Source organism: Amphibalanus amphitrite, unplaced genomic scaffold, assembly GCF_019059575.1.
Source record: "Amphibalanus amphitrite isolate SeventyFive unplaced genomic scaffold, NRLGWU_Aamphi_draft 000070F_arrow, whole genome shotgun sequence".
Lineage (NCBI taxonomy): Eukaryota > Metazoa > Arthropoda > Thecostraca > Balanomorpha > Balanidae > Amphibalanus > Amphibalanus amphitrite.
In genome coordinates, this window is record NW_024881566.1 from 1,057,970 (window position 1) to 1,072,371 (window position 14,402).

The 14,402-nt window shown below is 47.8% G+C and overlaps 1 protein-coding gene across 1 annotated transcript in view; it reads left to right on the top strand.

Moving 5' to 3' along the window:
• LOC122379082 (pikachurin-like) overlaps nt 1–8,203 on the top strand; it is a 54,849-nt gene extending 46,646 nt beyond the window's left edge. The window contains exons 9-13 of the mRNA XM_043361013.1: nt 4,088–4,316; nt 4,936–5,192; nt 5,403–5,630; nt 6,697–6,800; nt 7,190–8,203. Of these exons, the coding sequence (XP_043216948.1) occupies nt 4,088–4,316; nt 4,936–5,192; nt 5,403–5,630; nt 6,697–6,800; nt 7,190–7,335 (964 nt within the window). The 3' untranslated portion in view covers nt 7,336–8,203. The remainder of the gene's footprint in view (nt 1–4,087; nt 4,317–4,935; nt 5,193–5,402; nt 5,631–6,696; nt 6,801–7,189) is intronic.
• The last annotated feature ends 6,199 nt before the right edge of the window (nt 8,204–14,402 follow it).

A 14,402-nucleotide genomic window follows, 5' to 3' on the forward strand; every position in this document is an offset into this window, starting at 1 on the left:
AAGAAAGTTCCTTAACACATTGGACTTCTTTGGTTATTTGCTCACTGTTTGAACTACTTTTCACCGTGCCATATTACGATTTGCCGTTTTGCTTGCGCTATCCCGGCAGTTGCTGGGGTATTTCGCCACCCACCGTTTGCTGGGGGGGGGGGGGCGTTAAACGCCCCCAGCCGATAACTCGAGAACCAATAGGCGCAGCGAAACGCACGAGGCGGCAAACGAAAGAACGCGACGAGACGCTTCAGATGAGTACTTTTAAGTTGAATTTTGAGGTCACAGGTCAGGTCAAGGTCAGGTCAAACACCTGAAATCGGGCTTTCAGTAGCATGGACTTCAGGACTTCGCAATGGGCGCCTCTCGTCATAAACTCTGTCAAAACGGTGCACAATCCATCATATAAGGCCTACAAGAGTGTCAGCTCCATGTAGGGGTCAGTCAAGCATAGGTCAGGGTCAAGGTCAGGTCAACCGGGCAGGCACATATCCCCGAAAATCAAAACTAATATTCGCAGCCTGTGACACATGTTTTATGGGTAATTTGGGGCGTGGAACACGATGGTGACATTCATTTTACCATATGTGTACGTGTTTGGCTAAAAAAGTTCAATTTAAGAAATGCATGTATCATGGTCGTGAAGTAGTCACGAGAAATTGCCAAGATTCAGTTCAAGATTTTGGAAAATGCGGAACGATAATCAACAATCGAAGATAGCCATTTGATTGTTCATGGTATTAGCAGTCCAGTGGCGTTTACGGCATGTCTGTATGTCTATTCTGTGATTTTATATGATTTTTTGAACATATGCCGTTTTTGGTCAAAAACTCAGAAATCATGACGTCACTAAAACCTCGATATCTCAAAAAATTTCCGACTGATTTTTTTGAAACCTTGTCACAATAAACTTCATTCAATTCCCTACAGGTACTCAAAATTTGGCGCGCCTGCGGCGCGCCGTTTTTATGCTATGGCCCGGCGAAAAAAGTGGGGGCGTTTAACGCCCCCCCCCCAGCAACTCGCGGGCTATGTTGTGGTCACTGGCGGATCCAGACTTGCGTTTTGGGGGGGGGGCCAACTCCTGCAAGTAACCAAACCTAGGGTACCCCCAAATCCTGTTTTCTCATCGGATTTAGGCCACTTATTTTTTCGTCACAGCCCTGAAACGATATTTTTTTAAACTAAAAAAAAATAGAAATGGTAGCCCACCCAACCCGAGCCTAAATATTACTTTGAAAACACTTCAAATTGCTTTTGTCGACCAATTAGCCCGCTCCGGGTCGGTGCGTGGCGCAGCCTTCGCGGGCTGGGAGGTGTCGGTTGGACCCCCTGCCGTTCGGCCCCTGATTAAGCTAGAGCTCGCGGAAAAAAAAAACAGGCGTGTTGCCCGTGAGTGACGAGACGGAGCCGATGATACCCGATTTTAAGGTCCTTGGTCATTGGTTGACCTTCCAGGGCGGTGTTTCACGGTCGTGCTGACAGCCGCTGATAGCGCATTCCGCGAGCTAAGGTCAGCCTTCGGTAGTGTTGTGGGTATAGGCTTGTTGATGTCTCCATTGAAACCAAAAGTGCCATCAGCGCTGGCAGCGGCTGGCAGCGTGCCGTGAAACACCGCCCAGGTCAGGTCACAGACCCAAAAGACGGGAAAATCAGAACCTGTCAGAACCTCCTAAAGTAAGGCTGTAATACGTTTTTTTTGTGCTGATCACAAATTTCATGTTAGTTTGGATCATAGATAATGTCATCATGCGTTTAGACCATGTCGGGGCAGGTCAGGTCAGATCAACCAGTAGGAGTACTTATGGGCGTCCGTATAGCAGGTGTCCACTACCACTGGCAGCTACGTAACATGATACGAAGGCATCAAAACTACTTCGTAAATGTTCAAATGGCTGCAAAATGCTAAATTCAAAATCAGCTAAACGAAACTATCCTAGAAACATGTTAAACTCGGAAAAGTGCACCGAGGTCATCAAAGGTCAATGACCTGACTTGACCGTAAGGTGACATTGGCATCCGCCCTAATGCGTGGGAGCAACATCATATCACATGTTTGAGCGTTTTAAACCACGAAAAGACTATAAAAGCGCGGATAATGTGAGCCGACATACGCCGAATCGCTATTCCGGCCAAACATGGCCTCCAACATGGCCAAACAGTCTCGAGAAATAGGCCACAAGTCAAAGTTCACTTGGGTCAGGGTCATGAAATTTTCAGACTTTGTCACCATGAGGGTACTAAAGTTTCGTCGCGATCGGCTTCATGATACCTTACACGATAACTTCACACGTCGATCGAGAGTTAAAGCATGGATGAAGGAGAACCAGGGGATGAAGGTTCTTTCATCCATGGTTAAAGTGTGCAATAAGAACTTCTTGGGTGAAGACAAGACCAACACTTTTATCAAGCTCACTGCTCACAGATTTTTAATGATACGGTATTTTCTCTCTACCTACTACGCCCTTCTCACATTCATTTTTCTTAAGTGTTTTTGGGGACAAAAAATATATGTTGTTCCCCTTTCAGGCTTGGGGGCATGACCCCGTGGCCCCCCTGGATCCGCTAGGCCGAAACTAACTAGGTCGTTTTCAAACGGTCTGATATTTCAGGTCATAGTTTGCAAACGGCCGGTGTTTTCAGGTAGTTTCATATGGCCTGACTGGGCCAGGCCGTTTGCAAACGGACCGAATTTTCATACGGCCTGTAACATATATTCAGATTTCGACATCTGTCGTAGCATCAAATGCTGATGTGGCGCACTCAAAAGCCGGAATTGGTCCTTGGATGCCGTAAGGACCCTTTTAAGAAATAAGTGATCCGACTGACCCTTAGAGATTGGCCTGAGCTGTGACCGAAATAAGTCTTTTACCGTTTCGCAGGAAGGGACAAAAAGGTCCCTCATATGCTTCTTGTACAATTACGAAACAAAACAAGTTTTTTTTCAACGAAAACTCAGTGAGTTTTCCTAAAAAAAATTTATTGCGCATATTCCGTGAATGAAAAGTTGCCGGGTCATGTCAGGTCAGGCTGCCACAGCAAGTTTGTTAACTTGACAGCTCAATCGATATTTATGCAATAAGACCTTCTCGGGTGACGATAAGACATGACGACACTTTATGAAGGAAGCTAGTAAACCCGGTAGTTTCTCCATAGGCGCGGGAACCGGGGGGAGGGGGCAGTGGTGGCAGCTTGCCCCCCCCCCCCCCCCAACTCTGGGGCCGTGCGGGTGGTGCCCCCACAACTTTCAGACAGAATACCGCTCCTTTTTGCAAATGTTTTCTTTTTTTGTTGAAAAAGCCAAGGGATGAAAAATAAGTGGCCTAAAACCGGCGAGAACACTATATTTGGGGGATCCTAGGTTGATCTCTATCATGGTGTGACCTCCCCCCCCCCCCCGTCTAAAAGTAGTTCCCGCGCCCCTGGGTTTCTATACGCTATTGAATCACGCTGCTGATTCTAGTAAGTATCTACTACACAACCTTCTCACATTAATTTTTCTTCGAGCGTTTTGGGGGGCCAAAAGATATGTTGGCCCCCTCTTTCAGGCTTTTTGGGCCCATGGCCCCGGTGGCCCCCTTGAATCCGCCAGTGGGGGCGGTGCCCCCACAACTTTTCAAACGGAATAGGTACCGTCCTTTTTTGCAACTGTTTCTTTTTTTGTTGAAAAAGCCAAGGGATGAAAAATAAGTGGCCTAAAACCGGTGAGAAAACTAGATTTGGGGGGACCCTAGGTTGATCTCTATTATGGTGTGCTCCCCCAGTCTGAAAGTAGTTCCCGCTCCCCTGACTTTCTCTACGCTATTGAATCACGCTGCTGATTCTAGTAGGTATCTACTACGCAACCTTCTCACATTAATTTTTCTCCAAGCGTTTTGGGGGGGGGGGGCCAAAAGATATGTTGGCCCCCCCCTTTCAGGCTTTTGGGGGGGGGGCCATGGCCCCGGTGGCCCCCCCCCCCCCCCTGGATCCGCCAGTGGTTGTGGTCCGTCTGTCGGTGGCCGCTGGCTCCAGCTGTCTGACTGTCTCCCGGCGTTCTGACGGCCCCTGGCTCATGGTCGCTGGTTCTGACGGCCCCGGTGTTTGCCGTCCACAGCACCACTCTGCCGGTGGCCCTGCACCAGTGGCACCAGGTGCGCGTCACCAGGACGGGACGCGAGGCCGTGCTGCGCGTGGACTCTCAGCCGACCGTCATCGGGAGGAGCAGCGGCGCCTTCACGCAGCTCAGCCTGCCGCAGAACCTGTTTCTCGGCGGCGTGGCCAACTACGACGCCGTCTCCAGCGCTCTGTTCCTCAAGGACGGGTTCCAGGGCTGCATTCAAAAGGTACGTCATGTAAGGGTATACAGAGGTCTGTGGTATGTCCGAGCCCGCTGATTGACCCGCCCGCTCCTCCACTCAGCTCCACTAAGCCCAGCTGATGTTCAGTAGACTCTGGAGTCGGCTGTAGGCCGGACACAGGGAATTAGAGCAGGTACAGGGTCACAACAGCCCTGTCTTCGAGCAGAATACCAATGAGCTTCAGATTGTAGGGCTACTGCTTAGAAAATCCTCCAGTGGTCACTGGGTGAAGGTTCGGGTATGAACAGGGCTACCGAATTCAACTAGTGGTTCACCACTAACACCGGACACTGGCACTGATACAGACTGATACAGCTAGGGTCAATGGGTTCTAGCCTGCCGGATGGGTCTAAACCTAGTTCCGAATGAATAGCACACAAAGCTTTTGAACGCTTACGGCCTACGTGATGTGACTTACCTGAGCAGTGGTGAAGAGGTCAAAGGGTTCGGGAAGCCTGTGCTTAAAGAGAAGAACGCTGAACGGATAATAATCGAATGATACTCATGGTGGATATTTGAGCGATAAACGAGTAGTTTCAATAATCGTATTCATGTCCGTGGACAACTCGTAGTGACCTGCGTCCGCTTCGCCCGCCTCTCGCAGATGGTCGTCAACGAGAAGCCGATCCACATGCTGGCGGCGGCTCTGTCCGGTTACAATGTGGCCAACTGCGCGCACCCGTGCGTGGCCCGTCCGTGCCACGAGCGAGGTGTCTGTCTGCCCGAGGGTGACTCGTACCGGTGTCAGTGCCGGCTGGGCAGCGGCGGCCGGCAGTGCGTCAGCCTGCTGCCCGCGCCGCAGGTGCCCCGGTTCGGCGTACACAGCTACCTGCTCTTCGACCGCGCCGACGTGGCTGAGAGGTGAGAGAGGAATACCCAGGTCGAGAGGTGAATGAAGGGAAACCTTGGTCGTAAAGAGAGTGTCAAAGACGGGAAGTCGAGTCCGATAGGTGAGGGCCAAAGACGGGAAATTGTGGCCGAGAGGTGCATGTCAGTATGGCCTGAGCCATACAGGCCGGTACATAATTTTCTTTTCTCTTACATTTACCACCCGCCCCACTCTTTTTTCAGACTGCGCGGAGGCACCAACGGCATAGAGCTGGAGTTCCGGACCCGGTACCCGGAGGGTCTCCTGGTGTGGACGGGCAGCTCTGACCTGTGGACGGGCGACTTTCTGGCCGTCGGAATAGAGCACGGCCACGTCCATCTGAGGTTCAGCCTGGGCAGCGGGACGGTCACCGTGGTCCACAACGCCACCAGGGTGGACGACGGACAGTGGCACCGGGTGCAGGCCTCACGGTGGGTGCACAGAGGGTAATACGACGGCCAGTGGCACCGGGTGCAGGCCTCACGGTGGGTGCTGGGAGGGTATACTAATACTGGTGTGAGCATGAAGGTTGCAGCTGGGCTGTGGGCGGTCCCTTACCCGACTTTCCGCTCTGTGACCGTTCTATTTCCTTGGACGACGTATTACCTATACATTTCGTCGATAGAAGCCTAATGCTTTTTCAGCGCACCTGCAGATGCACGACTTTTATTTCGAACAACAGTGCTAATGCATTCGCTGGTATATGGCGATCCTGATGCCCTTCACCGCAAAATATTAAAGAATCAAAACTTTTCTGCAAAGGTCTCCTCTCATCTTTCACATCACCGTAACTTCTTCAGACTCCCAGATGGGAGTTTTTTTTCGGTCGGCCGCCGGCGCCGAGTTTCAGGTGTGGGTTGTCAGTGCCACTAAGAGGTCTGGCTCGCTCTGAATGCCCCGAGTAATGTGACCGGGCATGCCGTGGTTCCCCTAATGGAGCCTGCGCTGTTGTTGGAGTCGGCCTAATGGCGGCCACTGAGCCGCCGCTGAGGCCACTTATCTGCGCCGCCGACGCCGAAATAGATGCTGAACGGCTCTTGTGTGGCTGCACAATCTACCAGAACTCGGTGCACGCCGAAATCAATAGCATTAGATGCTGATTGTCAGCGCGAGCCTATTGATCGAGCCTGAATAGCGCGTTTTGTTGTTCGCTTTGAAGTTACCGGTAGATAAGACTAACAAGGAACTGAGAACTTGACCAGTGAGCATAATGTCTCATAATAAGGGTTCGAAGTCAGAAGCCTTATGAAATTTTCATCGCCGTATGCAAGAAGCTCACAAAGCTACCGTTCAGCTAACTTGGGACTCATAACGCAGTGGCTCTGTGTACACACATATTTATGATCCTCCGTGTCACCAGGTTCGTGATACATTGTGTCACCACGGTGGGGACTGGGGAGAGGGTGTCATCCTATCGTTGATCCGTGTGACTGTGACCAGGGTGGGCCGGGACGGTGTCACCCCTGTGTTGACCCATGTGACCCTCCGTGACCCCAGGGTGGGGAGGGACGGAGTCATCTCCGTGGACGGCAGCTACCCCGTGAGCGGCGTATCTCCCGGCCTGCTCAGTCAGCTGGACACAGATGGACGACTCTTCATCGGTGAGCACACGGCGGGCGGACGGTCTGGCGGCTATCGCACAATATCTGTGACGGGAGCTAGTAATGGACAATGGCGAATAGGCATGGTGCAAAGTTAATGCCATAGCTAAATGTTGTGTGGCTTCGACATTTAGCGGCACATTTTATTTTTTTTTAATCAAATTTGTCTTAACGAAATGTGCTTTCTCGACGAATCACTTCGGTCAAGGTACCTACACTCGACACGCAATTTCATGAATACGGATAGAAATATTTCTGAACGTGTTTGCTCCTTCCGTAATACTATTAAATACGCCCTCCGAACACATAAATCATTCAAAGGCACTGTGACGGTGTGAATCTGCTTTTACGATCCAGAGGCACTGACTGATCCTGTGCTCTATCACCAGGCGGCGCCAGCGAGCTCGAGTACACCACCCACGGCCAGTACCGGACGGGCCTGGACGGTTGCGTGGCTGAGGTCATCATCGCGCCCGACCACGGTATACCGCTCACGGACGCCGACGACGGCCGCGACGTGGGCTTCTGCTTGTGAGCCGGGCCCCGGCCGAGTGTGAGCGTCCGTGTTGTCGCGAGCACCTGTGTCTGAAATACTCGTGTGCGGAGTGCGGGCTGCCGCGGCGCTGGACAGAGCCCGGCTGTTGTGTCGCAATTTACGCCGTGTGTGGGTGTGAGCGATGATGTGAGTTGCAGTGATGTGGGTGCTCTGGAGAGCGGACATTGTGGACTGCCGACGGTGTTTCACGCGATGCCCGGTCACTCGTGCTGGCGGTAGCACCCTGCGGTGACGTGTTGCACCATTGGCGCAGCGCTCCTTGCACTCCCAGTGGGACAAACTGAGGTTTCACAGCAGCAATAGGCGCCGAGTGAGCTAGCAGAGCGGAGGATGCGGTGGTTTCCAGCGGCACATCAGGCACGCGAGGTGCACCGCGCCGGCTGCAGGCGTGTCGCGCCGCCCCATAGACGTTCGGCACCGCCCGGACCACCGTTGTTTGACATGCACACTTGATGTTAGAGCGTTCTGGGCCGGTGATCTCGCGCGCCCCTGTGTGAGCGACTGCCCTGAGGCGGTCCAGGGCCCCACGTGCCTCTGCGCGCCCTCCTCCCCGTGCCGGCGATGGCTGCCATTCATCTCATCTGGCTGGGCCGACGACTCTCGTCCAGCGGCACTAGTCCACATATCACTGCGGAGAGGAGAGCAGGCGGCCTCGAAACGCCGCCGACCGTTTGTCTGTCTGTCTGTGCGCCTGTGGGGCGCGGCGTCTGGTGTGGCACGTATTTTTTATATGGCCTTTGGCCGGTAGTCAGTGGCGTGTGCCCTAGGATCGCCGGCGCAATCCCCGAGAAACTGTTGTCGCGCCCACTACACTGGATCTGCCTGGCGAATAAATGAGGAAACCGAACGAAATGTTTATCTGACTGACAACGCGCATCGAAGGAAAAGTGGAAAGTTGTCGCAATGCGGCCCCAACGTCCGACTTACCAAATACGTAGCCCGGCGGAAGCCCGTTTAGCCCCTCCTTGCAGTAACAGAGCTAAGCAATCATGACAGAAGCCCTCATTTGTACACATTTATCTTCGCATTTGATTTATGCTTTGCCATGTGTTTTACGTTTTCTTCAAACTTAACCCTCGCCCGTATGGGGGGGGGGGGTCGAACGGACCCCCCCACTCGGTTTTTCGCGAATAATTCGCGTAAAAAGCTGTTGATCGCGACGAAACTTTCAGTACCCTCGAGTTGATCAATAATACACCTAATCCGAAAATTTCATGACCTAGACCCAAACGACCTTTGACCTGTGACCTACTTTTCGAGACCATGTTTGGCCGAAATCGCGATTCGGCGTATGTCGGCTCGCATTAGCCGCGCTTTTGCAGTCTTTTCGTGGTTTCAATCGTTCAAACATGTGATATGATGTTGCCCCCATGCATTAGGGTGGGTGTCAAGGTCACATGAAGGTCAGGTCAGGTCATTGACCTTTGATGACCTCGGTTCACTTTTTCGAGTTTTACATGTTTCTGGGCCAGTTTTTGGAGCTGAATTCGAATTTAGCAACCATATGAACATTTACGAAGTTGTTTTGGTGCCTTCGTAACATGTTACAAAGCTGTCAGAGGTGGTTGACATTTGACACCTACCCTACTACGAATACCCGGCAGGACCCCTACTGGATGACCTGACCTGAACTGACCCAACCTGGCCTAAATGCATGAAGACATCATCTATGATCAAAACTAACATGCTATTCGTGATCAGCACCCCGAAAAGCCCCATAGCAGCCACAATTTACGACGTTCTAACAGGTCCCGATTTTCACGACTTTTGGGTCATTGACCTGACCAACCAATGACCAATGACCAAACCCCTTATACGTTCCCGCCTGGAAAAACACCAATACGGGCGAGGGAATCACAATTCAGTCACAGCTGCGGTATCCGTGTCAAGGGAGCACTGAACAGCAATGGTTTTCAGTTTTCACTGGCAGGAGGCATTCAGCCTTCAGCCTTCAAGTTTGTTGCGAAGTGCCAGCCTTTTATTGTTATTCATTTATCCTCAAGGAGTCAAGCTCAGGGGCTCCATCATTGGAGGCATCGCGAGACTCCGGTCCCGGACCGAGCCTTGCCCGGCCCGGCCACCTCCAGTATGTAATTTCGCTTTCGTAATGCAGCCTTATGTATGTATATTTAAATGTGTGTAAACATATTTTGTGGCTGAACCAATGTTAGACTTCCCCCCCCCCCCCCAACCTGAGACCACGGTGGAGCCCCTGAAACTGCTGTATTATGCACTCTGTCGTGTCGCGTAGTGTCCAATTCGGAGGCTTACTGTTCTCCGGCACAGCATCCATCAGGCGCTTTTCCTAGAGACATCTATTGGCAATTATTCAAACTGCAGCTTGCACAAGGGAAATGAGAAGTCAGCAACAAATAGAACAAATTTCAAAATACTTTTTGCAACCAAAAGAAATGTTTGTGAATGAAAAATAAAAACATGTCTGAAGGTAGCCCAGTTATGTGTAATATTGCTGCACAATAATTGAAATATCAAACATTAATCGCAGGTGAAATTTATATTTAGCAGCAAATACCAAAATATTTATGAGACAAATAGAACGCAGCAAAGACAACAAGCTTCAAGCCTCTCGTGGCATATTTACGTCTGGACAACGAGTTGCGTTGGAGAGGCCGGAAATAGTGGCGATTTCAGGACCGCAAGAATGGACCGTCATTGGAATGATTCTTTTTGAAACCGTGCACTGTTTTCGGTCGGAATTTACTAGTTACTACAAAATATTTTGTAATTACGTTTTCACTAAGAATGAATGTCATCAGAGCTAAATTTTTACTACTTTTGCATTTTGTCAAGAAGCATATAGTGCTGTTATATTGCAGTTCTTGCGCGTTTGTTACAAAATATGAAGCGAATAAGCGGCAGTGTTATTATTCATAAGTGCCAGAAGTTAAAGGGACCCTCCCACCTTAACATTAGATTTGAGTTGAGATAGCCAAAATGGGGTCCCTGGCTCACAATTACCGGTTTCGGCACTCACAACATCGAGAAATGCCTTAAATCGGAAATATTGAATTTCAAAATTGCAGCATTTTGATTCAGAGGGGCTAATGCTTAGGAATACCCCTCTGAATGTGTGACGTCAGCGCAAATATCTAACGATTTTTAAATGTTTGACTAAAACGTTTTGTAGCACGCGGTGGTATATGCTATTTGCGCGCAACATCTGCCGCAAACGCCGCACTTCTAAAATAAAGTCGCTAGAAACAGCGGAGATCAAAAAAAGTAAACATAAGTAAAAGTCTAATATCTTGAAAACCGGTGAATATTTTTCGGTGAAATTTGGTAGATATTTGTTTTCGCTCTTTCTGAACCGAGCGACATCACTTTCATGCCAATTCATAAACTTTTTTGAAGGTGGGAGGGTCCCTTTAACTTGAGGGGAAGATATGCTAATTGCTCTTGTCCATCCACTAGAAGTAAATAAATATTTTGCTTTGTGTGTTCCAAAAGGAGAGGGAACTATTTTATTTGTGCCTTCATGTCAGAATTGAAGGTGGATCATTAAATTTTCAAGGCAGTTTACAAACAAGCATTTTGATTTGGTCTTTCTCGTATACCTATAAGCAGTGGCTAAGAAGAAAAGGTTGATCAATCCTGAAGTTCAGTCATCGTTGATCGTACCTCAACTTGGCAGCAAGATCCCCAAGGACAGAGGTTATATTGTATACCTGTCCTGTAAATCAAAGCATTTTTGTGCCTGCAAAGGCTTAAGCTATTTGTAGTGTGTTCGGAGTGAGGCTATATGGCCGTTTTTGTTGTATGTTTATGTGGAGATTGAATATAACTGCTTGTTTGTATACTTACACAAACCTTTTGTTTGATTCAAACTGGTCAAACTGGTTGTTTGACCCTTTGCTTGTTTGTATACTTACTATGGTCAAACAGGGAACAGCACATTCACATAACATACTCACTTAGCACCTAACTCATAGCTGTACCCTGCAGGATCTGTACTTGTTCATGTCTCGAGCATTAACAAAGCACTAAAGTAGCTTAGTAATCATTTCCCACATTTTCTGAGCATCTAACATGACATACCTACAGCAGTGCAGAGCAGCTTCAGAGAAGAAACACTTTGAATGCACAGACTCACACCAGCCACCCAATGAGCCAGTTCCTCAGTTGACTGTTTCCCTGGATGCAACTTGGCAAGGTGAGCTAACTATAGGCAAGTTGAAGGTTAGCAGGTAAGATTGAGTTAGGGTTGAGTTAGGGTGAGTGTGCTACCATGCTATGCAGGTCTTGGGTAGGCTGCAAATATGTGTGACGATTGAGGTTAGGTCAGCTGTCAGGTTATTCAGGTATGCTCATTGCTCAGGTCACATTTTTATGGACACCTGGCAAATAAAAAACTAACATAACCTAATCTAAGCTAACCCGACTAAACCTACACAACTGCTGACTATAGGAACTAAGCACCTACCTACTTGTGCCTACATCTCATACCATGTCAAAACTCAAAGTAGAGTTCCTTGGTGGAAGATTACCCTCAGTACTTTTTATCCCAGCCCTGTGAAGAAAACTAATACTTCTAAGCTCTGAGTCACTGCTGGCCATCCACAGGAAGAAACGCTGAGACTGAGAGCTTTGCCATTGTATTTTGGACCAACAATCATGAATCACTATCATGAATGACTATGAACACATCATATGTGATATGATCACATCGTTGCATGGATTGTCACATTGACAATTTTATAACAATCCTTTTTTCAAGAAATACAGTAATGATTAACATCAAAATCAACATAAAGTGGATTTAGTGATCCAAGCTTTCTCCTCCAGTCGGGCGCACTATGGTATCGGCAGTCCATTTATGGATACGTATCTATTAAAGGAAACGTTTCCAAATTTGGAAGGCACTTTGTTCCATTTATGGAAACGCCAGTTCCAAAATTGGAAACGCCAATTTTTAAGCAGGCATATTTCTGTATTTCTTAAGTTAATAGTAATCTTTTCAGCTGGCGTGTCTTTTTGTCGATATGTTTTCTCCCAAAACAGTAAAATCCAACAATATTTTCGTACGCAAATGGCGAATCTGATGCCCTGACGCAAACCCTTGTCAACGTTCCATTTTTGGAAACGGAAGGTTCCAAAAATGGAAACTATGAGCCAACACAGGAAAAGGCATAAGCAACATATTATTGATATGTGGGCCTGTCTACCCCACGCCTTCTAAGTAATTGCCGAGCTATTGATGCCGGTACATGTTCCGATATGGGTGATTTCCCTTTGCATCTAAATTTCGTATGAATGGTCCTCCAATTGCTTGGGCATAGTGCCCGAAAGCCGATGTTGGTACAATAATGCTTACGAAAATGTGTCTTCTGGGGAAAGTCCCCAATTTCTAGGCACCTACATAAACCCCAGAACTGTCCAACCGTCTTGCCTACTAAGCTGCTACTGCTTACGAAACCCACATTATAACATATTTTAACTGTTTCAAGCATGCATGCGTGACTGCAGTAAGCGTCGCGATGTGCCCTGAATTGCGGTTAACAGACTCTGGCTTCCCAAGAAAAGCAAGGCTTTATAAGTAAGGTTGGAGTTAAACTTCGGCCTAATCAGGCCGGTTCAGAAGCTCTGGTTCGCATCTCATGCTGTCGGAGCGTGCACATTTTCCAACCTTCTCGTGGATTATTAGAAATGAGAAAGGCAGAAAGTGCTTCTAAAAACATTAAATGCAAATAGGAGTTGAAATACATATAACCTACTGCATCTGTGAGCTGTATGTACAACATGAGTTAAAATTCGTCATTTGTTCCAAAAATGGAAACTGTGCTTCATAAAGCATTATTCAATGGGCCTTACACAGGCACTAACTGAAGGCCTACTGAACTAATACGGTGCAAAGTGGGCAATTAGTACAGTTTGAGCATTTCCCTATCCATAGAAATTGTTTATAACACCTTGTCATCGCTTTTTCATTTAATGGAATCGTTTAAAACTGGACGACAGCTTGGATCGCTTCCGACAAGCAGTAACATATCAGACCTTTAATGCAATTATTTACATACATTCTACCAACTTTCACACATTCGTAAGTTAAATGGGTGCTAAGAAGTTCAGTTTGCCCACTTAGAAGCATCTGTACGAAATATTTTCCAACTTACCGCCTTCCAAAGCCGGAAAGACGATCTCCGCACGTGGTCACCAACACGCCATTCAGGGCTTGCTTTACAGCAATGTAAAATATTAATGAATACCAGACAGCAAGTCTGCCAATTAAAAAATTGCCATTCTTGTGAAAATCAAATTTTTCCACAAAAACATGAGGTATATTTCATTAATGACACATAAAAGTTCACCTATCATGAAAAAATCTATTGTTTACAAAAGGAAGTGGACCGTGCAAGCCTGTTCAACAGCCGATTTTTCTGTTCAACGTTGGAATTATGAAGCGAAATGCGGTCTTTTGATTGGTGGCCTTTGTTTGATGCGGAAATCTATGGTTTGTTGCGGAAACTACCGAACAGGTTTATGTGCTCCTTGCGTTTCCGAAAATAGAAACTGAGCGTTTTCATTATTGGAACAGTTGGTTTTTAGCGTTTCCATTTTTGGAACTTTCTTCCAAAAATAGAAACGTTTCTATAAATGGACTGCCGATACCATAGTGCGCCCGACTGCCTCCAGTTGCAGTAGCAATGGAATGATCACATGTTTCATTTGCCAGACACTGAGTAGGTACCTGATGCACATTACAATGCATAGCATCTAAGCATAGTAAAGCTGCCAAAGTCCATTCATTCTAGATTTTTAACTTGATAGTTAGCACTAATTTATCTTGCTGTTGTAAGTTATCATTCAATATTCATACCAATACATCAATATGCGCTCATCAGTCAACATTTTCTGGCATGATCCTGCTCAGCGTGCTCTTCAGTTAATTGCTCCAAGATCTGCAATATTAGGTATAGCTTGTTTTCGGCCAATAAGCTCTTTTAATTTTACTTTTTTTGCTGATATATGAGCCCGATCAACTTGCGTTTATCAACCAAAATTTCATAACTTCCAGTTCAACTTGATAT